The 23,525-nt window shown below is 39.9% G+C and overlaps 1 protein-coding gene across 1 annotated transcript in view; it reads left to right on the top strand.

Annotated features, from left to right (window-relative positions):
• Positions 1-23,525, top strand: part of LOC130931934 (protein HID1-like) — a 51,092-nt gene that overhangs the window by 5,505 nt on the left and 22,062 nt on the right. Inside the window, exons 3-13 of the mRNA XM_057861169.1 lie at positions 2,267-2,437; positions 4,673-4,789; positions 7,897-8,003; positions 8,063-8,179; positions 8,240-8,447; positions 14,777-14,833; positions 14,907-15,047; positions 15,140-15,230; positions 19,988-20,139; positions 20,217-20,295; positions 22,232-22,396. Of these exons, the coding sequence (XP_057717152.1) occupies positions 2,267-2,437; positions 4,673-4,789; positions 7,897-8,003; positions 8,063-8,179; positions 8,240-8,447; positions 14,777-14,833; positions 14,907-15,047; positions 15,140-15,230; positions 19,988-20,139; positions 20,217-20,295; positions 22,232-22,396 (1,405 nt within the window). The remainder of the gene's footprint in view (positions 1-2,266; positions 2,438-4,672; positions 4,790-7,896; positions 8,004-8,062; positions 8,180-8,239; positions 8,448-14,776; positions 14,834-14,906; positions 15,048-15,139; positions 15,231-19,987; positions 20,140-20,216; positions 20,296-22,231; positions 22,397-23,525) is intronic.

Genomic DNA, 23,525 nt, shown 5'->3' on the forward strand with positions numbered 1-23,525 from the left:
TGTTTAATATAGAAGTGTTTCCTTATTTTGTATGTCTGAACTTTAATTCCACGGCATGTTGATGGCCCATAAACATCTGTGAAAGCTCGCCGGACTAGCTCCGGCGTGCCAGAGCCTGCCGGATGTTTTAAGCTATTTTTTATTTTTGCCGGAGACGCATCCATCAAAATGGGCGGCGCCGGGCCTGGAGTCAACAGCCCAGTTGCTTATTCACGGTTTAACCAGCAAACATGGACAAAGAACGCTCCATCAAGGAGGTGGAAAGACACAAAGTGATTTATGATGCAGCAAATCATCATTATAAGGACAACATTAAAAAGGAGGCTGTATGGTGTCCTATTTAGGGCTGTCAAACGATTAAAATTTTTAATCGAGTTAATTACAGCTTAGAAATTAATTAATCACAATTCAAACCATCTATAAAATATGCCATATTTTTCTGTAAATTATTGTTGGAATGGAAAGATAATACACAAGACGGGTACATACATTCAACATACGGTACATAAGTACTGTATTTGGTTATTATAACAATAAATCAACAAGATGGCATTCACATTATTAACATTATGTTAAAGCGATCCATGGATAGAAAGACTTGTAGTTCTTAAAAGATAAATGTCAGTACAAGTTATAGAAATTTTATATTAAAACCCCTCTTCATGTTGTCGTTTTAATAAAATTTGTAAAATTTTCAATCAAAAAATAAACTAGTAGCTCACCATTGTTGATGTCAATAATTGCACAATGCTTAAACCCATAAAATCAGTCGCACCCAAGCGCCAGCAGAGGGCAACAAAAATCCAAAAAACACAAGTAACAAGTGGCCAATGGCACTGTGCTGTCATTTTAAGCTGTTTGTGCGGGGCATGTACGTTAATTGCGTCAATTTTAACGTGATTAATTTAAAAAATTAATTACCGCCCGTTAACGTGATAATTTTGACAGCTCTAGTCCTATTATATGCGTTTTTCTGGCAATGATATCAAACACATGACGTGCTGACAACTTTGTTTTTTATTAAAACACGGCACTAACAACACTTCCTCAACTTGTGGCTCTCGGCAGGCTGCATGAACAAAACAACCTCACCGTTGCGTGCGCTTCAGGGTGCCTCGGAAAACATCCTATCAGAATATTACACATGGAACGCCATAGCAGAAGCTATGAGGAGAAAAGTTTTCATTTGCCTAAATGCTTAAGTTATTAAGTGTGATTTTATTTTTTTCCTTGAAGAAGACATTTTTTCTGTGTTTCTTTGCGGTATTAATATTGTCTTTTACTTAACAGGCATGGTCTATTTAGTTGTGATTTCTTCAAAAAGTATTTTTTAATAAACATTTATCGTGTTTAAATGGGTGTACTTGATCTATTATTATATACTGTATTCTCACTGTTATTGTAAATTGGTTTACAAAATAAATGGGGGGGCACAATAGTATCGCAATAATTTATGAGATAAATTATCGCACACTAAAATTTGTTATCGCGACAGGCCTACTAATAACATATTTTTGTAAAAGAGAACAATTGTGGCTTATTAGAACCTACAAGTTTTTAAGTCCGAGCTTCGCTTTAAAGGTCTGTGCTGATTGATCATTAGACGCTAAATGTAACACTTAGCATTAGCATAGCATTTGCCTTTGTGTTAGCATTACCTTCAGAATGGCAAGCTTCTTCTTAAAACACTGGCAAGTCTAAAGCAGAGCCAGTTGGCTTTTCTGGTTTGTAAATCTAGAGGAGAGCCAGTTGACGAAATGGCATTTAGCTAATAGCCCTCTTCAGCTGTTTTGTTTGATAAATGAGCAATTACTGGGAAATACTGATTGCTTTCAACTTCTAGCTAGACTCTAAGAATAGCTGTAAATGGTTGACAACCTTTTTTTTTTTTTTTTTAAACATACAGTTCGTGGTTTCCATGTGCTTTCCTTGCTGAGTGTGTATTATCAAGTTGAGGTTCTCCTTGTAGATGCTACAATATGTGCTCATTTGTCTATGTTCATTCGAAATTGTAGCTTTTTGACTAAAACTTTTGAATTTTACAGACGAAAACATTTTGAGTAACTCGACTAAAACTAGACGAAATTTGTATGAGATTTCGACAAACTCATTTTCAAATGACTAAAATATGACTAAGACTAATAAGTATTTTTGTCCAAAAAACTAAAAACAAAAATTAAACGGGCTGCCAAAAAGTTTGGACAGGCCTTTTTGTAAATAAATGATCCATTTTTTCAAAAATCATCATCACTCTCCTTCTCGTCAGGCCGTGGAAAAACTCGTGCAGGGTGCAGACTCTGGCTGCCCAGGCGAGAGGGAAAAGCAGGTGGTCCTGAACTGCACTCGCATCCTAACCCGCATCCTGCCCTACATCTTTGAGGACCAGGACTGGCGGGGTTTCTTCTGGTCCACCGTCCCCGGTGCGGGTCGGGCCGGGGTAAGTCAGGATACAGTGCTTGCGCCGGTTTGAAGCTAGCCGCCACGGCATGCTGGTTTCCACCCGAGGCTAGAACTCTCTGTGCGGCATCAAAAGTCGAACAGACCGCCTCAAAACTGCGTCTCGATATTTGTATGATCAACATTTATTCAAAGTTGATGAGCGGAAGATCCACACTCAAGCGTTCCATCTTGCATTGTTTATTTTTCCTCCGGCTGTCAAATGATTAAAATTTTTAATTGAGTTAATCACAGCTTAAAAATTAATTAATTGTATTTAATCGCAATTCAAACCATCTATAAAATATGCCATATTTAGCTGTAAATTATTGTTGGAATGGAAAGATAAGACACAAGACGGATATATACATTAAATATACTGCACATAAGTACTTTATTTGTTTATTATAACAATAAATCAACAAGATGGCATTAACATTTTTAACATTCTGTTAAAGCGATCCTTGGATAGACTTGTAGTTCTTAAAAGATAAATGTTAGTACAAGTTATATACATTTTATATTAAATCCCCTCTTAATGTTTTCGTTTTAATAAAATTTGTAAAATTTTCAAACAAAAAATAAACTAGTAGCTCGCCATTGTTGATGTCAATAATTACGCAATGCTCATGGTGCTGAAACCCATAAAATTAGTCGCACCCAAGTGCCAGCAGAGGGCCACGAAACACCAAAAAACACAAGTAACAAATGGACGTGACACTGTGCTGTCATTTTAATCTGTTTGAGCGGGGCATGTGCGTTGAATGCGTCAAATATTTTAACGTGATTAATTTAAAAAATTAATTACCGCCCGTTAACACGATAATTTTGACAGCCCTAATTATATATTATATTATATTATTAGGGTTGTTGCGATCATGTTTTTTTGCTTCCGATCCGATCCCGATCGTTTTAGTTCCCGATATTTCCCGATCCAATTGCTTTTTTTTTTTGCTCTCGATTCAATTCCAATCATTCCCGATAATTTTTCCCGATCATATACATTTTGCAATGCATTAAGAAAAAAATGAATAAAACTCGGACGAATATATACATTCAACATACAGTACATAAGTACTGTATTTGTTTATTATGACAATAAATCCTCAAGATGGCATTTACATTATTAGCATTCTTTCTGTGAGAGGGATCCACGAATAGAAAAACTTGTAATTCTTAAAGGATAAATGTGACTTTGTATATTGTGACTAAATATTGCCATCTAGTGTATTTGTTGAGCTGTCAGTAAATGATACTGTAGCCAATTAACTATTGTGCCCAAATGCATGATGGGAAGTGCAACCATGACTGTGCGTAGTGGTACCAATTGATATTTCTTCTCTGCGTTATGGTGTTAAGAAAAAGATCAATTACTACCTTTCATCCCCACATTGCTTCCCACGATATCTCTAATCGTAGGGAGAGGGATTGTAAGGCTTTAGCCAATTAAAAAAATGTTCCAAAGGCTGACAAAATTCACTCTAGTCATTTTACGCTGCCTTTTAGCTCTATATATAGGTAAAACGGCGCCATTACAGATTGAATGCGACAATGCGTGAGTGGGTCGTGCAGCGCATGCGCTAATTGCGTTAAATATTTTAACGTGATCAATTTTTAAAAAAAATTAATTACCGCCGGTGACGGGATAAATTTGATAACCCTACTCTAAGCCTAAACTAAAGACTCTGGATGAGTGTAACATATTATGTCTGTAACGTTAAATACAATTAGAAAACGATTTATTTAAAAAATATATAGATATTAAAAAAAGGCATGTCCGATATTTTTTTGCCGATTCCGATACTTTGAAAATGACGTGATCGGACGGGATGCCGATCGATCGGGACATCTCTAGATATGATATATGATATGATATGATATTATTTTTATTTGATTTACTTTTGTTCCGTGAAGAATCCAGAAAGGGTTATTTGATTGTGGCTTTCTGAAAAACAACAAATTGTTAAATTTAGGCACTCCAGCAATCGTCACACTTTTTCTGTTACAAACTGACCCGGCCCCTCGTCAGAGAAGGAAAAAGTTTGGGGACCCCTGCCGTAGTCACTTCGCCGTCACAAAGGAACAGTGAACGTTGAGGGAATATCACTTGGTGCTTTGCGTAGCATTGGTAGTGAATGGGCTCCCTCTAGTGGTATGCAAATACTGACAAACCCTCTAAAATAGCTTTTTCATTAGTGTTACGAAAGACTTGAAGTCTGAAATTTTTTTTTTGCAGGCAGAAGAGCTAGACGAGGACGACGGCGCTCGTCCCTTGGCCGAGTCGCTCCTCTTGGCCATCGCCGACTTGCTATTTTGTCCAGACTTCACGGTGCACAGCCACAGAAGAGGCCCGGTAAGCTTTCGGATTGTACCGGCTGTATTTTTTTTTTTTCTCAGCGTTTCCCTCTTCCTGTTGAAAAAATCTACCCCACTAAACCTGTCGCCCGGGTTGGGTTGAAAAACCAAAACAGCGCGTGATGACACTGTCAGTCATAACAGGAAGAGCGCTAATGAGCCTGAAGGAATGTTGAGTGTGTGATTCAATCACTTTTAATCCTGCACGAGCCACGTCCCATTAAATAGTCCTGGTCATAAGCCCATCCATCCCCGTCAGTGGCAGTGAAAGAGCTAATGACATAACATTAAATTTGCTAGAATAGTAGGAAGGTTGTTGATAAATGGTACTAGCAAAAACACGTTTTTTGGAGAAATTGCAATTGTAACTTTGTTGTGGTAGGATTCCAAAATGCTCAAAATAAACATAAAGCTTTTTGCCAATATCAACAGGAAGTGATCCGATATCAACAAGTGACACTGACACACTCCAAAATCAACAAGAAGTGACCTTATATCAACAGGAAGTAACCCGATATCAACAAGTGACCCCTGAAATGACCCCCAATCGACAGGAAGGGGTCACTTCTTCTTGATTCTGGAGTGTTTTGGCCTGGGTGACTTCATGTGTTTTGATTTGGAGGCATTTTGGTGTTACTTCCTGTTGATTTTGGAGTGTGTCCTGTTACTTCCCGTGGATATCGGGACACTTCCCGTTGATTTGGGGGCATTTCAGGGTCACTTCTTGTTGATTTCGGGTCATTTCTTCTAGATTTTGGAGTTTTTTTAAGGGTCACTTGTTACCGGGTCACTTCCTGTTGATTTTAAAGTGTTTTGGGGTTACTTCCTGTGGCTATCGGGTATCTTCCTGTTGATTTGGGGACATTTCGGGGGTCACTTCCTTTTGATTTGGGGGCATTTCAGGGGTCACTTCATGTTGATATCGGGTCACGTCCTGTTGATATTAGGTGACTTCCTGTTGGTTTTGGAGTGTTTTGGCGTCGCTTCTTGCTGAGATTAGGCCACTTCCCGATGATTTTGGAGTGTTTCGGGGTCACTTCCTGTAGGTTTCATGTCACTTCCTGTTTATATGGGGGCATTTCGGGTCACTTCCTGTTGATTTTGGAGTGATTCGGGGTCACTTCCTGTGGATTTCATGTCACTTCCTGTTGATTTGGGGGCATTTTGGGTCACTTCCCGTTGATATTATGTCACTTCTTTTTGATTCTGGAGTGTTTTGGCCTGGGTCACTTCATGTGGCTATTAGGTCACTTCCTTTTGATTTGGAGGCATTTTGGTGTTACTTCCTGTGGATATCAGGTCACTTCCTGTTGATTTGGGGGCATTCCGGGGTCACTTCTTGTCGATTTCGTGTCACTCACTGTTGATTTTGGAGTTCTTTTGGGTCACTTGTTCACGGGTCACTTCCTGTTGATTTTAAAGTGTTTTGGGGTGACTTCCTGTGGCTATCTGGTCACTTTCTGTTGATTTGGGGACATTTCGGGGGTCACTTCTTGTTGATTTTGGGGCATTTCACGGTCACTTCCTGTTGATATTAGGTCACCTTCTGCAGATTTTGGAGTGTTTTGGGGTCACTTGTTATTGGGTCACTTCCTATTGATATTACATCACTTCCTGTTGATTTTGGAGTGTTTTGGCGTCGCTTCCTGCTGAGATTAGGCCACTTCCCGATGATTTTGGAGTGTTTCGGGGTCACTTCCTGTAGATTTCATGTCACTTCCTGTTGATTTGGGGGCATTTCGTGTCACTTCCTGTTGATATTAGGTCACTTCTTCTTGATTCTGGAGTGTTTTGGCCTGGGTCACTTCATGTGGCTATTAGGTCACTTCTTTTTGATTTGGAGGCATTTTGGTGTTACTTCCTGTTGATTTTGGAGTGTGTCCTGTTACTTCTTGTGGATATCAGGTCACTCCCTGTTGATTTGGGGGCATTTTGGGGTCACTTCTTGTTGATTTTGGGTCACTTCTTCTAGATTTTGGAGGTTTTTTTAGGGTCACTTGTTACCGGGTCACTTCCTGTTGATTTTAAAGTGTTTTGGGGTTACTTCCTGTGGCTGTCTGGTCACTTCCTGTTGATTTGGGGACGTTTCGGGGGTCACTTCTTGTTGATTTTGGGGCATTTCATGGTCACTTCATGTTGATATTAGGTCACCTTCTGTTAATTTTTTTGGGGTCACTTCCTTTTGATTTGGGGGCATTTCAGGGGTCACTTCATGTTGATATCGGGTCACTTCCTGTTGATATTAGGTCACCTTCTGCAGATTTTGGAGTGTTTTGGGGTCACTTGTTGTTGGGTCACTTCTTGTTGATATTAGGTGACTTCCTGTTGATTTTGGAGTTTTTTTAGGGTCACTTGTTACCGGGTCACTTCCTGTTGATTTTAAAGTGTTTTGGGGTTACTTCCTGTGGCTATCTGGTCACTTCCTGTTGATTTGGGGACGTTTCGGGGGTCACTTCTTGTTGATTTTGGGGCATTTCATGGTCACTTCATGTTGATATTAGGTCACCTTCTGTTAATTTTTTTGGGGTCACTTCCTTTTGATTTGGGGGCATTTCAGGGGTCACTTCATGTTGATATCGGGTCACTTCCTGTTGATATTAGGTCACCTTCTGCAGATTTTGGAGTGTTTTGGGGTCACTTGTTGTTGGGTCACTTCTTGTTGATATTAGGTGACTTCCTGTTGATTTTGGAGTTTTTTTAGGGTCACTTGTTACCGGGTCACTTCCTGTTGATTTTAAAGTGTTTTGGGGTTACTTCCTGTGGCTGTCTGGTCACTTCCTGTTGATTTGGGGACGTTTCGGGTCACTTCCTGTTGATTTTGGTGTGTTTTGGCGTCGTTTCCTGCTAAGACTAGGCCACATCCTGTTGATTTTGGAGTGTTTCGGGTTCACTTCCTGTGGATTTCATGTCACTTCCTGTTGATTTAGGGGCATTTCGGGGGTCACATCTTGTTGATCTCGAGTCACTTCCTGTTGATATTGTGTAACTTCTTTTAATATGCCAAAGTTACTATGTTGTCAATGTAAAAAAAAAAAAAAGTCGATTTTTAGAGCAACTTCAATGGCAGCCAGTGAGATCAAATTCCTTGCAAAATATGTGTTGCAGGATTCGGTGGAGAACATGCACTCCATTGACAGTTGTGAATACATCTGGGAAGCAGGCGTGGGCTTCGCGCAGTCGCCCCCTCTCAACTATATTCACGATTTGAATCGGTGAGTCTGGCGCCGCCCTTTTATTCTGTCCAAATTAACGCCGCGTCGGGGTTTGTCAGCACGGAGCTACTGAGATTGCTGCTGACCTGCTTCTCCGAGGTCATGTACCTGCCCGCTTCTACGGACAACCACGCGCTCAACCCCTGGGTCACCTTCTTCTGCTCTACTGAAAATCGGTAAGCTCGCAGGCGCTCCGGATCCACGCGACGGACTCTCGACTACCTACCTGCCCGCAGGCACGCTTTGCCCCTGTTCACCTCGTTGCTGAACGTGGTCAGCGCCTACGACCCCGTGGGCTACGGCATCCCGTACAATCACTTGCTTTTCTCCGATTACCGGGAGCAACTGGTGGAGCAGGCCGTGCAGATCCTCATCGTCACCTTAGAGCACGACAGAGGGACGTCCCGTTGCCCGTCGTCTCCGTCCAGCATCGAGGAACACGAGGTTTGCGAGACGAGACGCTAGAGCAGGGGTCAGAAAGCTACAGTGCTGGCCAAAAGTATTGGCAACTAGAGGCGTGCGAAATTTCCGATTATTAGATTATTCGCGATTCGGCCGTGGAAGATTCGAGAACGATTCACAAACATCCAAATTCCGATTATTGAATTATACCAGGTAAAGCGGACCTAAAACACAGTGGGCGCGGTCTTTGGGACGCAATGAGGAATGGACCGAGAGTAAATATCATGTTCAACTCATGCCGCTAGATAAAAAAACAATCATACCTGAATGCGGCCGACAGCCACTACAAACAACGCCCAGTTGCTAGTTGCTACAAACATACGGCAGTAGATATCATATATATGTAGAGCTAGATGCAAAATGACAGACGACAGCGGTGTTAGAACATGTATTGTTGAACAGAGATGAGAAATGACAGACTTGCCGGCGTTAGTAAACAGCCGCCATCTTAAAGCAGTAGACTTCTCTAGAAGGCTCTTTTGTAGCGAACCTAATTAACTTTTTCTCTAAAATACTCCTAAATCGGCAAAATCTGTGTTGAATCTATCTTTAAATGATGAAACAGTTTTAAAACTTTGACATGTCAAAAGTAGACAGAAGGGAAATTATGGAATAACGGGAGCAATTTTAACAACTGATTCACTACATTAAATTAATTGAATGTACTGTAGTTTAAAGCTGCTGATACAGAATGGGGACTGGAGTATTTTATTTACTGTTATTTTTGTATATTTGTTTATTGTTATATGGTAACTTGATACTGAAATAGTAGTTTGGTTTAGCCTGAGAGGATTTTTGAAAAAAAAAAAAAAAAAAAAAGGAGTGGGGTGCATCAATAATCGTTTTATAATCGAATCGGAACCTCTGAATCGTAATCGAATCGTTAGGTGCCCAAAGATTCCCAGCTCTACCACCTCCCCTGCCCCCTTCAAAGACGAGGGTATTAGAATTTTTTTTCCCGCCAGTAGCAGCCAGTAAGTAACGTAAAAAGACGCCAATGTTGTGGAGGTGGGGAACACTCCACTAATTTTCCTTACTAATTTTGCTACTGCTCCAGTGCTTCAAGTGAAATTTACTTACTGCGATTTCATGAAATAATTAATTAATTAATTAACAGCTAGCTGAAAATAAGCTTAGGGTTAGGATTTAGACTTATTTTAAGCAAAAAGTTTGTATATTTAATCTTAAAAGAAAAACTTGTTTGTCAGAAATGTTCTTAATTCAAGAATATTGCTCAAAACATTATTTGAAAAAATTTTTTCTTGATTTTGGTGAAAGATGACCAACTTTTAGCTGTATGGGCTCAATACGAACAATATTATTTACTTAAAGTAAGTGGAAGAATCTGACGCATTAATCTGTTAACTAGCCTTTAACACTCAAAAATGATGGAGAAAATTATTTGACTAGATTTTTAAATTTGCAGTGTGAAAGTTAGTATAGGTCAATACAGATTTATTTTGCATCAATCCTTTAGCCTATCAATTAATTAGGTTCATATTGGAGAGAAATGTAGCCCTGACCCCCATTCACCAAATATGTTTGGTCTTATTAATGTCCCGTCCCCAGCAAAAAGTGTACATACAGGTTATGATGTCCTATCATCCCTACTAATATTAAGACCAAACCTACGCCCATGTGTTCAACTCATGCCGCTAGATAAAAAAAAACACAAGAATACCTGACTGCGGCCGTCAGCCGCTACAAACAGCGCCCAGTTGCTAGTTGCTACAAACGGCTATCGTAGATATCACATATATCTAGACCTAGATATGAAATGACAGATGACGGCCGTGTTAGATCATATACCAAGAACTAGATGCGAAATGACAGATTTTCCCGGGCTAGTAAACAGGCGCCATCTTAAAGCAGTAGTTGTAGTCTGTTGTAGCGAACCAAATTAATTTTTATCTAAAAAAAAAAAAAAAATCGGCAAAATCTTGACTTGAATCTATCTTTAAATGATGAAACAGTTTTAAAACTTTCACGTCGAAAGTAGACGGAAGGGAAAATATGGAATAACGGGAGCAATTTTAACAATTTTAACGGTTGATTCACAACATTCAGTTAATTGAATGTAGTTTAAAGCTGCCGATACAGAATGGGGACTTGAGTATTTTATTTACGTTTTTTAACGTTAACTTGATACTGAAATAGTAGTTTGTTTAGCCTGAGAGGATTTTTGAACAATTTTGGAACTAGTGTACAAAAAAATAAAAAGGGGGGGGTTGGGTTTGTGGTGCATCAATAATCGATTTATAATCGAATCGGAGCCTCTGAATCGTAATCATATCGTTAGGTTCCCAAAGATTCCTACCTCTATTGGCAACCCTGCAATTCTGTCAGATAATGCTCAATTTCTCCCAGAAATAAGTGCAATTAAAAATGCTTTGGTAGTAATATCTTCATTTTGCTTGCAATGGGAAAAAAAAAATCATTATCATTTTACACAAAACTCCAAAAATGGGCCAGACAAAAGTATTGGCACCCTCAACCTAATACTTATTAGCACAACCTTTCGACAAAATAAGCGCGAAAAACTGCTTCCAGTATCCATCAATGAGTTTCATACAATGCTCTGCTGGAATTTTAGACCATTCTTCTTTGGCCAGCTGCTCCAGGTCTCTGAGATTTGAAGGATGCCATTTTCAGATCTCTCCACAGGTGTTCTATGGGATTCAGGTCTGGACTCATTGCTGGCCACTTTAGAAGTCTCCAGTGCGTTCTCTTAAACCATTTTCTAGTGCTTTTTGAAGTGTGTTTTGGGTCATTGTCCTGCTAAAAGACCCATGGCCTCTGAAGGAGACACAGCTTTCTCAGACTGGGCCCTACATTGTGCTACAAATTTTTTTGGTAGTCTTCAGACTTCATCATGCCATGCTCACGGTCAAGCAGTCCAGTGCCAGAGGTAGGAAAGCAACCCCAAAACATCAGGGAACCTCCTCCATGTTTGACTGTGGGGACCATGTGCTTTTCTTCAAAGGGCTAATTTTTTCCCCCTTTAAACTCGTTGATGCCTTTTCCCAGAAAGCTCTACTTTTGTCCCATCTGACCAGAGAACATTCTTCCAAAACATTTTTGGCTTTCTCAGATAAGTTTTGGCAAACTCCAGCCTGGCTTTTATATGTTTCTGGGTCTGAAGTGGGGTCTTCCTGGATATCCTACACTTTTCATTCAGACACCAACCGATATTACGGGTTGACACCGGTGTACCCTCAGAATGCGGGACAGCTTGAACTTGTTTGGATGTTAGTCAAGGTTCTTTATCCACCATCCACACAATCTTTTGTTGAACTCTGCCGTCATTTTTTCTTTTCCGTCCACATCTAGGGAGGTGCCATGGCCTTTACACTTATTGATGACCAGTGTTGTTAATAACGGCGTTATTTTTTTCAGTAGTGAGTAATCTAATTAATTACTTTTCTCATCTTGGCAACGCCGTTACCGTTACTGAGGCGGGAAAGGCGTGCGTTACTATGCGTTACTAAGTTGGTTGAATAAAAAAAGTCAGAAAGACGGACTCACGGAGACGAGAGAGCAAAGCAGGAGAGCGTTGCAAACGCGATGCTAGGTGGCTCCAATAATACCTGACTGTAGCCTACAAACTACGCCCACATGATACGGTAGATATCACATATTATAGAACTAGATGCAAATGTTAGACACGGCTGCATTGGCAACATGTTTAAGGACTACATGCGTTAGTAAACAGCCGCCATCTTAAAGCAGTAGACCTCTCAGGAAGGCTCTGTTGTAGAGATCCTTCCTAGCGAACCTAAGCACCTTTTTTTTTTTTTTTAAATGTAAAATGCCCCTAAATCGGCAAAATCTTGACTTAAATCTATCTTTAAATGATGAAACAGTTTTAAAACTTACACATGTTGAAAGTAGACAGAAGGGAACTAATGCAATAGCGGGAGCAATTTTAACAACTTTAACAGTTGATTCACAACTTTAAATGACTTCCACACATAGCAAAGGTTACCATCTAGTTATCGCAATAGACCCTACTCACATGACGTCACAGCCACGCCCCCGCGCCATGTTGTCCGTATACTCGTCATGTTAATGCATTAGCGCTTCGTAAATTCCTCCTATTATGGTGTGTTTTTCTGCTCGTTAACATTAATAATCAAAATGGTGAAGGCGTGTGTGGCGGTCGGTTGCAAAAACAGAGAAGATAGACGGAGAGACTTGAAGTTTTACCGTATTCCGAGAGACCCGGACAGGAGAGCGAGATGGACTGCTGCAATTCGACGAGAAAACTGGGCTCCAAACGACTACCACAGATTATGTAGTAGTCATTTTATATCTGGTAAAATGCATTTAATATATATTTAGAGGGTTTTGGGCTGACAACCACAATTAAGATCATTGCTAGGCTAATCGCCGACAACATACACTCAGACGTTGTGAATGAACTACCTGAAATTATATAAGGGGATAATAAGACAGTTGTCATACAATTAATTTACAATTTCACTATTGAGGTCAAAAGCCAAAAAAATAAATTCAACTAGGGACAATCTGGAGTAGTGCTATCGCACTTCATATTTATTACATATTATATATGTATGTAGTGAGAGTGCTATCGCTAAACCATATAAACATTAAAAGCCCTAGCTCCATTGACAAATGACATGAAATACGTTAGACTTGACAGTGGATGTTAGCGAGAACAAAAGATTTTGAATTGAAAGTTTCGTAACTCACCTTCCCGAGCACAAGATTCCTGCCGAATTTTCGTGTACGAGGACCTGTTTCACCCAACCAGCAACGTAGCATTTATAAGCCTCCAACCTCTTAAAGTTTTTCAAACTTTCTTGAGAATAGGCTGATTTTGTCTGGAAAAGATAGTTGTAAATATCAGGGTCAGGCAAAGACGGCGAAGACAGCGGGTCGAAAAACATCGATTTAGGCATCACATATGGATCTGGCGAATGGATAAACTGAAGCTTTTCCACATAACGCCTTTTATGCAACGCATCCAATGAGTTTACGGCGTCAGATAACACCGGGGCTTCCATGAATTACTCTATAACTTGCACGACTAATTGAAAACAATGAGAATAGGTCTAAAAAATACGGACAATATGGCGGCCGGATACAGCGACACGTCATTTTGTGACGTAGGTGAGTAAGGTCTATACCCTTGTGTCTAGTTTAGAGCATAGTTCGGGCCTAAAAAATCCAGCCCGACCCGACACGGCCCGCCGGTATTGAGGCCCGACCTGGCCCGAGCTCGATCACTTAACTAGATTTGCAGGCCCGAGCCCGAAAAACCCGATTTTTTTTTTTTTTTTTTTTTGAGTGACGCGGAAAAAACGCAGCAGCAGCAATTTATTTTCATTTCTTCGAGTTGGCAGAAAAAAACGCAAGTTTTCTTAATGTTTAAATAATCTACATATTTTTTTGAGAATTATCAAAGCATTCACACAACGAAATAACGCTGGGAAAGTTTGTTAAACATATTTCTGAGTGTGTGGGATATTGTTCTCACATGGACGCGCCTCTCTGACAAGGAAATGAAAATGAGGGCGGTGCCTCGGCCGTGCGCAAACGGTACAGCGGGAGGACAAGAAGAAAAAGCGGCCAGCGCCACGGCGTTCGTGCACAAGCAAAAGCGCAATACAGAGAGCCTGCTCTCCAATTTTTTTTTGGACGTGAATGCTTAAAATGTGGGCCCGACCGGGTCGGGTTCGGGCACAAAATCTAACCTCTAGTCTAGTTAAGTGGAGGGTAAAGAATTGGGCTAGGGCCAATTGTCCCAAAAACCCTTTAAACTTCACATTGTGTGACATTTTTTTTTTTTTTTTTTTTTGAGAAAAAAAAAACAAAACATGAAAATGATCACTAATTACTTTGCCAAGTAACTAATTACTCTTAAATTCAGGTAACTGAGTTACTAACGCAATTACTTTTTGGGAGAAGTAATTTGTAACTGTAATTATTTTTTTAAAGTAAAATTAACAACACTGTTGATGACACTACGCACGGTAGACACAGGAACATTCAGGTCTTTTGGGGATGGACTCATAGCTTTGACATTGCCCATGCCTCCTCACAATTTTGCTTCTCAAGTCCTCAGACAGTTCTTTTGTCCGGTCCATTTTCAGAGTTTTGTGTAAAATGATATAATGTTTTTTTTTTAAATGCAAGCAAAATCAATGAATATATTACTACCAAAGCATTTGTAATTGCAATCATTTTCTGGGAGAACTTCATTATCTGACAGAATTGCAGGGGTGACAATACTTTTGGCCAGCACTGTATGTAAATATGTATCCTATAATACCAATCTTTTTGCGCAGACGGCCGGCCCCGAGAACCTGTTTGTGAATTATTTGTCGAGGATCCACAGAGAGGAGGTGAAAAGGCAGAGTAACGCCGGCCAATTTGCAGGATCGGCTTGTCCGTAAAGCTGCTTTTTGTCCCGTCTAGGACTTTGACTTTGTACTGAAAGGCTTGGCTCGTCTCCTCACCAACCCCTTGACTCAAACGTACTTGCCAAATTCCACCAAAAAGATCCAGTTTCACCAGGAGCTCCTGGTGCTCTTCTGGAAGCTCTGTGACTTCAATAAGGTATGGGAGACAGTGACTTCCCAATAAGAAATACACTATTTTATGCAAAACTGAGGTTTTTGTGTGTGTGTGTGTCTGTGTCCCCATTGCAGAAATTCCTCTTTTTCGTCCTGAAGAGTAGCGATGTACTCGATATTCTGGTTCCAATCCTTTACTACCTAAATGATGCCAGAGCGGACCAGTGTAAATTTTTTTTGTTATTGTGCCTTTGACAGCGAAAGGAGTCCAAGCTACAGTACTCACTTTGTTTTACTTAGGTAAAAGTACAGATACAGGTACAAAAAAAATAACTTAAGTACAACTATAGAAGAAAAAATTGACTCAAGTATAAAAGTTCTTGCTTTAAAGGGCACCACGGATAGAAAGACATGTACTTCTTAAAAGATAAATGTTAGTACAAGTTATAATAATTTGATCTTGAAACCTCGCTAAATGTTTTCGTTTTAATCTATTCTATTTGTTGGATATATCATCCCGTAATTATCAATCCAAATAGCAACAAGGGTCGAAAAGATAACGGACAGCACGTTAACCTGTTGTGTCCATAATTCTCGCACTAGCGTTCGACTGCAATGTATGTCTTTTCGTGGCTTTCCGGTAACTCAGGTGAGAGCCTGACAGAGCATAATTCAAGACACCATGATTTTAACGAGATATTGTCACGTACTTACCTTGTTTCGATCCAAAAACTCTGTGTAGCATGTATCACCGAGTGTCAAGACACAGCTGTGAATGGCCACAGTCGGCTTTTTGGGGAATTTTATGGGTGAAACATGGTAATATAATAAGGGTCGCGATGCAGAAATTGCAGACATCAAGGAGTGGTCGAGATGGTCATTTTCATATATTTACCCTTTTAAAGTTTTTTTTACCCCGAATTTTCTTTGTTTGGATCTATTATCATCAGAAATATTAGGGAAAATGCGACAGTAACGGAAAAAAAATAAAATTAAACTAGTTATGAGGTAGATATCCGTGACTTTTTAAAGACACTAATTTTTTTGTTGTGACATAATTTGTTAAAAAGTTAAAATATGCGAGTGAATAATTTTTTAAAGTTTTTTTTTTTTTTTTTTAACTAAATATTAGACATCAATTCATGATTCTAAGCTAAAACTGACAGACATTTCGAAGAATAAATACGATTACTTACCTTCTTTTTATGGCTAGGTTGAAACAAAAGCTGTTGTACGACGTCTGTAAACAGGGGTTTCCAGGGTAAAAGGGACAAATCAAATAAAAAATAGTTTGTTGGCTTAATGCGCCATGTATCTGCATGACAGCACATATTGTTCTATAAAACACAACAGTTCTTTTGGCTTAAAATACAGCAGTTTATTTTCAAGAGGGGTGCAAGAGCAGAAACGGCTTTTTCAGTCTTGTCTGTGTTCAGTTGAGAGGAAGTTACACTTTGAGACCCCCAATTTGGCCAACTTTCAAAATTGTCCCATATTCATGTGTGATACATCATTGGAAAGCTTAAAATCTTTTCTGGGGGACGAACAGGAGGTCATTTAAAAAATAAATAAATAAATAAAATCTAAGCAGCAAAACCCTATCTGGAGGTGAGAGCACGGGAGAGCACAATTAGAGACGCCATGACTTTAACGAGATATTATCGCGTACTTACCTTGTTTCGATCCAAAAACTCCATGTAGCGTGTATCACTGAGTTTCAAGACACAGCTGTGAACGGCCACAGCTGGATTTTATGGGTAAAACATGGTAATATAACAAGGGTCGCGATGCAGAAATCGCAGACATCAAGGAGTGGTGGAGATTTTCATTTTCATATATTTACCCTTTTAAACGTTTTTTTTTTTTTCAATTTTTCTTTGTTTGGATCCATTATTTATCATCTAACATATCGGAGAAAAGGTGACAGTAACAAAAAAAAATACAATTAGGCGATCTTTTTAAGGTAGATATCTGTGATGTTTTTAGAGACACCATTTTTTTCATTGTGACATAATTTGTTTAAAAGTTTAAAATATGCGTGTAAATAATTTTTTTAACTTGGTTTTTTTTTCTAACGATATATTAGACATCAATTAATGATTCTAAGCTAAAAATGACTGACATTTTGAATGATAAATGTAGTTAATTACCTTCGTTTTATGGCTGGGTTGGAACAAAAGCAGTTGCGCGATGTCTGTAAACGGGGGTTTCCAGGGCAAAACGGGCAAATTAGAAATAGTTCGGGGGCGTAATGCGCCATTAATCTGCTATGGCAGCAAATGGACATATTGTTCTATCGTACACAACAGTTGTTTTGGCTCAAAATACAGCAGTTTCTTTTAAAGAAGCGTGCAAGAGCAGAAACTGCTTTTTCAGTCTTTTCTCTGTTTTCCGCCTTATACATAGAGACGTGTGTCGATACTAAAAGTAAAAAAAATCATTGACTGCTCAGTTTTATTTAAAACTGTGCAGAATGAAAAAAATAAAAGCTTTACAAGCTCAAAAACTCCCAAAATTTAGCTTAATGGTGGGTTTCAAGTAACTATCAGGTGCATACCACCCCGTACTGTACAAGGGAGTAGTGGTTTTTATTGGTCAATATCTTGTTCACCTGCCCAATCTTGCTTGTACTCGTGTTGCTGCCTCTAGTGCTCAATGAGGGTATAGCTCCATGGGCCATATCAATTGCACCAGAGGCATGGAAACGAAACTATCAATTCATAATAAGAGACGAATAAACAAAACTAATGTTTAACGCAGATGACAATTTGAAAAGTAGTGGAGTAAAAAGTACAGATACATGTTATAAAATGAAGTGACGTAAAAAGTACCGCTTCCCATTTGTACTCAAGTCAAGTACATACACAAAAATGTACTTTGTTACATTCCACCACTGATATTTATATTATTATTACTTACATTCACCATTCTGATAACTTGTGATTAAGGACAAAACTTCAAATCAATTTTGATTGGTAGCGACACCTAGGCCTGTCGCGATAACAAATTTTAGTGTGCGATAATTTATCTCATAAATTATTGCGATATGCGATATTATTGCACCCCCCAATTAAAAAAAAAAAAAAAACACCATAACACTGTGAGAATACAGTATATATTAATAGATCATGTACACCCATTTAAACGCAATAAATGTTTACTCTTAAACTCTAAAATACTTTTTAGGAAATCACAACTAAAAACAATAGACCATGCCTCTTTTAAGTAAAAGACAACAATATTAATACTGCACAGAAACACAGAATTTAAAAAAATGTTTTTCAAGAAAAAAAATATAATTGCACTTAATAAGTTGAGCATTTAGGCAAATGAAAACTTTTCCCCTCGTAGCTTCTGCAATGGTGTTCCATAGGGATGCAACGATACAGTTAAGTCACGGTTCGGCACGATTTTCCATACGGGGGACACGATTTTACGATCCCATTCAATACATTTAATGCTCTGAAAAGAAAATAACAATTGTATTTTATGTTTCGTTTTTTTTTTTTTTTTTTTTTAATTGTCATCATATAAACATGCATTTTAGTGCATAATATTTATGCGCTTACTTCTTACTGATCTGAAGAAATTTTGTATAAAAGTACTGAGAACAATCTTTACTGTTTGTAAAGTGAGGCGGGGCACACTGTTGATTGCTACAGCTCTCTTCGCAGCTAGGTTTACTACATGAGTAAGACATCCTATTTGTGGTCCGAATCCATCTGTGTCACGTACTGAATTAACGTTATTTGCAACATTATCTATAGTCACTGGTATGAATTAATTTGGCCTTCTTAACGTCCATTCAGTAATGGCAGTTTATGTAATTCATCAATGTAGTATATGGACTACGTGTCCCATAATCACTCTGGGCTCACGTAGCCAATGGCATGGGACGTAGCACATCTAGTTTGCTATTTCAAGATATCCAGTGTGTGCGCGCACTAGAAAAGTTAGCAAACACCACAGAAGTCACGTCTGCTCATTACTGCACAACACCAGCATATAGTATGTCAATCAATCAACTTTCATAAACAGGACGAGCGCTCTTAATTCTTAATGTTTTGGCGGACTTCGTTGTAAATATCCGGTGTTGTGCCGAAAAATTGCCGCCTCACGTGAAATGTCATCCCTGACGGGAGAGCCCACACGTCAACAACACCGGCACGCCAGAGATGATCCGCAGTCAATCCGGAGCACTGACTCGGCCGGTATACGGTATACCCAAACTTTTTGCAAAGGGGGCCAGATTTGGTGTAGTAAAAATGTGGGGGGCCGACCTTCGCAAATGATCTTTGCAAATGAGGCACACACTGTTGCGTAGTTTAGTGAAGTAGTAGTCCAATTTTCACCTATCCTTGAAGTTTCGGCCATCGCAGTCAACTTTTTTTGATTGTCGCCATTTTAGAAAATTGAAAGTAAAGGGTCACACGGGGTAATGTTGCTTAGAGTGCTGCTGCCTTTTAGTGGGTAAATGAGGAGCAGCATTTAGTGTGTAAGCTCCTTCATAGGCTGGTAACAGTACTGCTGACCAATTTATTAAGTTTGTGTGCGGGCCAGATGTTATTGAGTTTATGACAGAGGCTGGGGGCCGGATTAAATTTGACCACAGGCCGCATTTGGCCCCCGGGCCGGACTTTGGACATGTCTGATATAAAGGGAACGATTGGCTCCGGCGCTATTTTTTGCCGGACCTGGAATGAAGATGCATTTTGCGCAGTTGGTAACAAGGAATCCGAACTTTTAACAGCACGTCTGCCGTACGCACGTGCACGCGAGGCGATAAATCGCAGCGGAAAAATTACCGCCTTCATTTTTATTTATCGTGCGATAAATGGAAATATTGTATATTGCGACAGGCTCAACGACACCCATCGCTGTCAATGGCAGTGAACCTTCAAATTAGCAAAAAAAAAAAAAAAATGTTATTTGGCTCCAAAAAAGTGATTTTTTTTTTTTTTTTCCTGACCAATTTGTGTCCAGCGCGCGTAGGTCTAATGCACATCGGCGTGTTCATCCTGCTGCTGCTTAGCGGCGAGAGGAACTTTGGCGTGCGCCTGAACAAGCCCTACGCCCTCCACGTGCCCATGGACATTCCAGTCTTCACTGGCACTCACGCCGACCTGCTGATCGTGGTGAGATGTCCGGCCGCGTCTCCGCGGAGACCTTTTCATTTTCACGCCGACCAGCTGTCACCATGTTTGCTTTGCAGGTCTTCCATAAGATCATTACAACAGGCCACCAGCGTTTACAGCCTCTCTTTGACTGCCTGCTCACCATTGTTGTGAACGGTGAGTCATTTGTAGCGTTTTTCCCGATTTTAGAGCAGTGGTTCTTAACCTAGCTAAAGTAATCACCGAATCCAGGTTAAGAACCACTCTTTTTACAGTGTATCCCAAAAGTGAGTACACCCCTCGCATTTCTTCAGATGTTTAAGTATAGACCCGACCCACCGACGTCACAAAATCACGTGCTCGCTGTATGGTTCCGCCCCCTTGTCCGTCATTTTGTGTCTGTATTATCAATGGTCTCAATTGATCGAGCAATTTATAATGCATTTCGTGAAGACTCGGTGCTTTCGGATGCCGTAAACTCACTTGATGCATTGCATAAAAGGCGTTATGTGGAAAAGCTTCAGTTTATCCATTCGCCAGATCCATATTTGATGCCTAAATCGATGTTTTTCGACCCGCTGTCTCCGCCGTATTTGCCTGATATCTGCTAGCAACCCTGATATGTACAACTATCTTGTCCACACAAAATCAGCCTATTCTCACGAAAGTTTGAAAAACTTTAAGAGCTTGGAGGCTTATAAATACTTCGTTGCTGGTTGGGTGAAACAGGTCCTCGTCCACGAAAATTCGGCAGGAATCTATCTTGTGCTTGGAAAGGTGAGTTACGAAATTTTCAATTCAAAATCTTTTGTTATTGCTAACATCCACTGTCAAGTCTAATGTATTTCATGTCGTTTGTCAATGGAGTTAGGGCTTTTAATGTTTATATGGTTTAGCGATAGCACTCTCACTACATACATACGTGTATGTTGTCGGCGATTAGCCTAGCAATGATCTTAATTGTGCTTGTCAGCCCAAAACCCTCTACATATATATTAAATGCATCTTACCAGATATAAAATGACTACTACATAATCTGTGGTAATCGTTTGGAGCCCAGTTTTCTCGTCGAATTGCAGCAGCCCATCTCGCTCTCTTCTCTCCGGGTCTCTCGGAATCCGGTAGAACTTCAAGTCTCTCCGTCTATCTTCTCTGTTATTGCAACCGACCGCCACACACGCCTTCACCATTTTGATTATTAATGTTAACGAGCAGAAAAACACGTCGTAAATAGGAGGAATGTATGTAGCCGTAACAGGTAAACATGATGTGTTGACGGACAAGTGGGCGGCACCAGTCAGGAGGAAGGAGTTGTGACGTCACGTGGGTAGGGTCTATATCTTTCATAAGCGGATTTTAAAGGGGGGCCAGGCCCCCCCCCCCCCCCCCCCCCGGCGGCCGAAATGTATCATTGCATGAAATTGACTTCCAGATATATATACTGTATATATAAAAGTTGTAAAGCAATAAAACTGCAACAAAAATGAATGAAATGAACAAAAAAATAATTTTTATAATGGCTCAAAATGATTTTTCGAACAGATTGTGACTAGCACCTTAGACGGTCATTTGCTTTGCATATAATTTTCAACAACAACAAAAAATTGGGGGAGGGCAATTTCATTTTTCAAATGATTTTTGTTTGTTTGTTTGATTGAAGCAACTTTTTGACGGATTGAATAATTTCGACACAAATGTCCTACCGATAATATGGCCCAAACACAAAAAGAAATTGCTTCAATCAAAAAAACTTTTTCAATGAAAAATTGGCATCATGAATGCTTTGAAATACCAGGACATTTGAAATCAAAATCTGTTGCCCTCTGCCCGAAAGCTGAAGATGGGTCATCACTGAGTCTTTCAGCAAGACAGCAAGCTGCACACAGACTACTTTTCATTTTGTCAGTGTTGTCCCATGGAAAGATATACTTAAATATCTGCAGAAATACGAGGGGTGTGCTCACTTTTGTGGAAAGTAATAATGAAACTTCATTATTAAGCCTTTACAGTTACATTTTTAATGGATTAGTTATAAAAAAAAAAAAGAAAGGGTCCTTTAAAGTCACTTGTAGCATTTCATTGTATTTGCCTAACGAGCGTGTTTTGGCCTCAGTGTCTCCCTATTTGAAAAGTCTGTCCATGGTCTCGGCAAATAAGCTGCTCCACCTGCTGGAGGCCTTCTCCACCAGTTGGTTTCTCTTCTCTGTGGCCCAGAACCACCATCTTGTCTTTTTTCTCCTGGAGGCGTTCAACAACATCATCCAGTACCAGTTTGATGGTGAGAGAACCCAAAGATATTTCAATGATTGTTTTTTTCACCCCTCGATATACTTGTCAGTACAATAACCCTTTCATGCATGAGTGCTGTTTTTGTTGTTGTTGTTTTTTCAAGTCTTTTTCAACCTTTTTTAAGTCACGGCACGTTTTCACATTGGAAAAAAAATCTCACGGCACACCCCAGACCAAAAATGTTCCAAAGTTACTTTCTGTATTAAAACATTTAATTATAAAGTAATATCTCAGTATCTATACTTGCTCGGTGTGAAACTTGAGCCTGTTTAGATGAACACAAAGCCGATATCCTGGCAGGAATTGAAGATACACTTGAAGCTCTTCAACAGCTCTTAGTCTGTTTTTATTTTTGATAGCACTTAGGCTTGAAAAGCTTAGAATGATCAGACAGGTAAACTTTAGCAATATCTTTAACCGCATCAGGGCTGAGCATCTTGCTGACAATGGCTTTGCAGGCAAGTAGTATTAATGTCCCTGCCACAGTGTGAGACTTTTTGGATCTAGCTACAAGGTAACTTGGCTTTGAGGGCTTTCTCAATGACTTGTAGTTTTTCTCAAAAAAGTTTCTCTGTGTTTTTCACAAAGGCGAACAATATACGGTAGTCCATCGTCTTGTTTTGAAGCGACGGGTGTTTCATTACGAAATCACGTTTAAGCTTGCTTGGCACCATGGCGCTGTGGGAGAGCAGCTCGTGTCCCATTCAAGAACTGCTGGGATTTCTAGCCATCGGCCACCTTGCTGTCCTCGATAATGTGTTGGAATAAAACACGGGGAGGATTGACGATCGTCACAGATGGATAAAATGGAAAGGACACTTTCGTGTACCGTCATTTTCAGACTATAAGGCCGCCACCCACATAATTTGACGCGAAAACGACATTTGTTCATAGATAAACTGCACTGGATTAGCCCAACTACATCATCACCCGAGGGTCCATTGTGCACGTAAAGCATGGCGCCCTCCGTAGGTCAAACGACCCGGGCCGGCGGGGTCCGACATCCTGGCCAAAAGGCCAAACTCCACGCGTTCACCTTAGTCTTAACCTTTTGTACTGACTCCATTTTAAAAGGTGTAAAGAAGGCTCACCGAAAACAAGTTGACAATATATTCAGG

The sequence above is a fragment of the Corythoichthys intestinalis genome, chromosome 16 (genome assembly GCF_030265065.1).
Source record: "Corythoichthys intestinalis isolate RoL2023-P3 chromosome 16, ASM3026506v1, whole genome shotgun sequence".
In the NCBI taxonomy this organism is placed as follows: Eukaryota; Metazoa; Chordata; class Actinopteri; order Syngnathiformes; family Syngnathidae; genus Corythoichthys; species Corythoichthys intestinalis.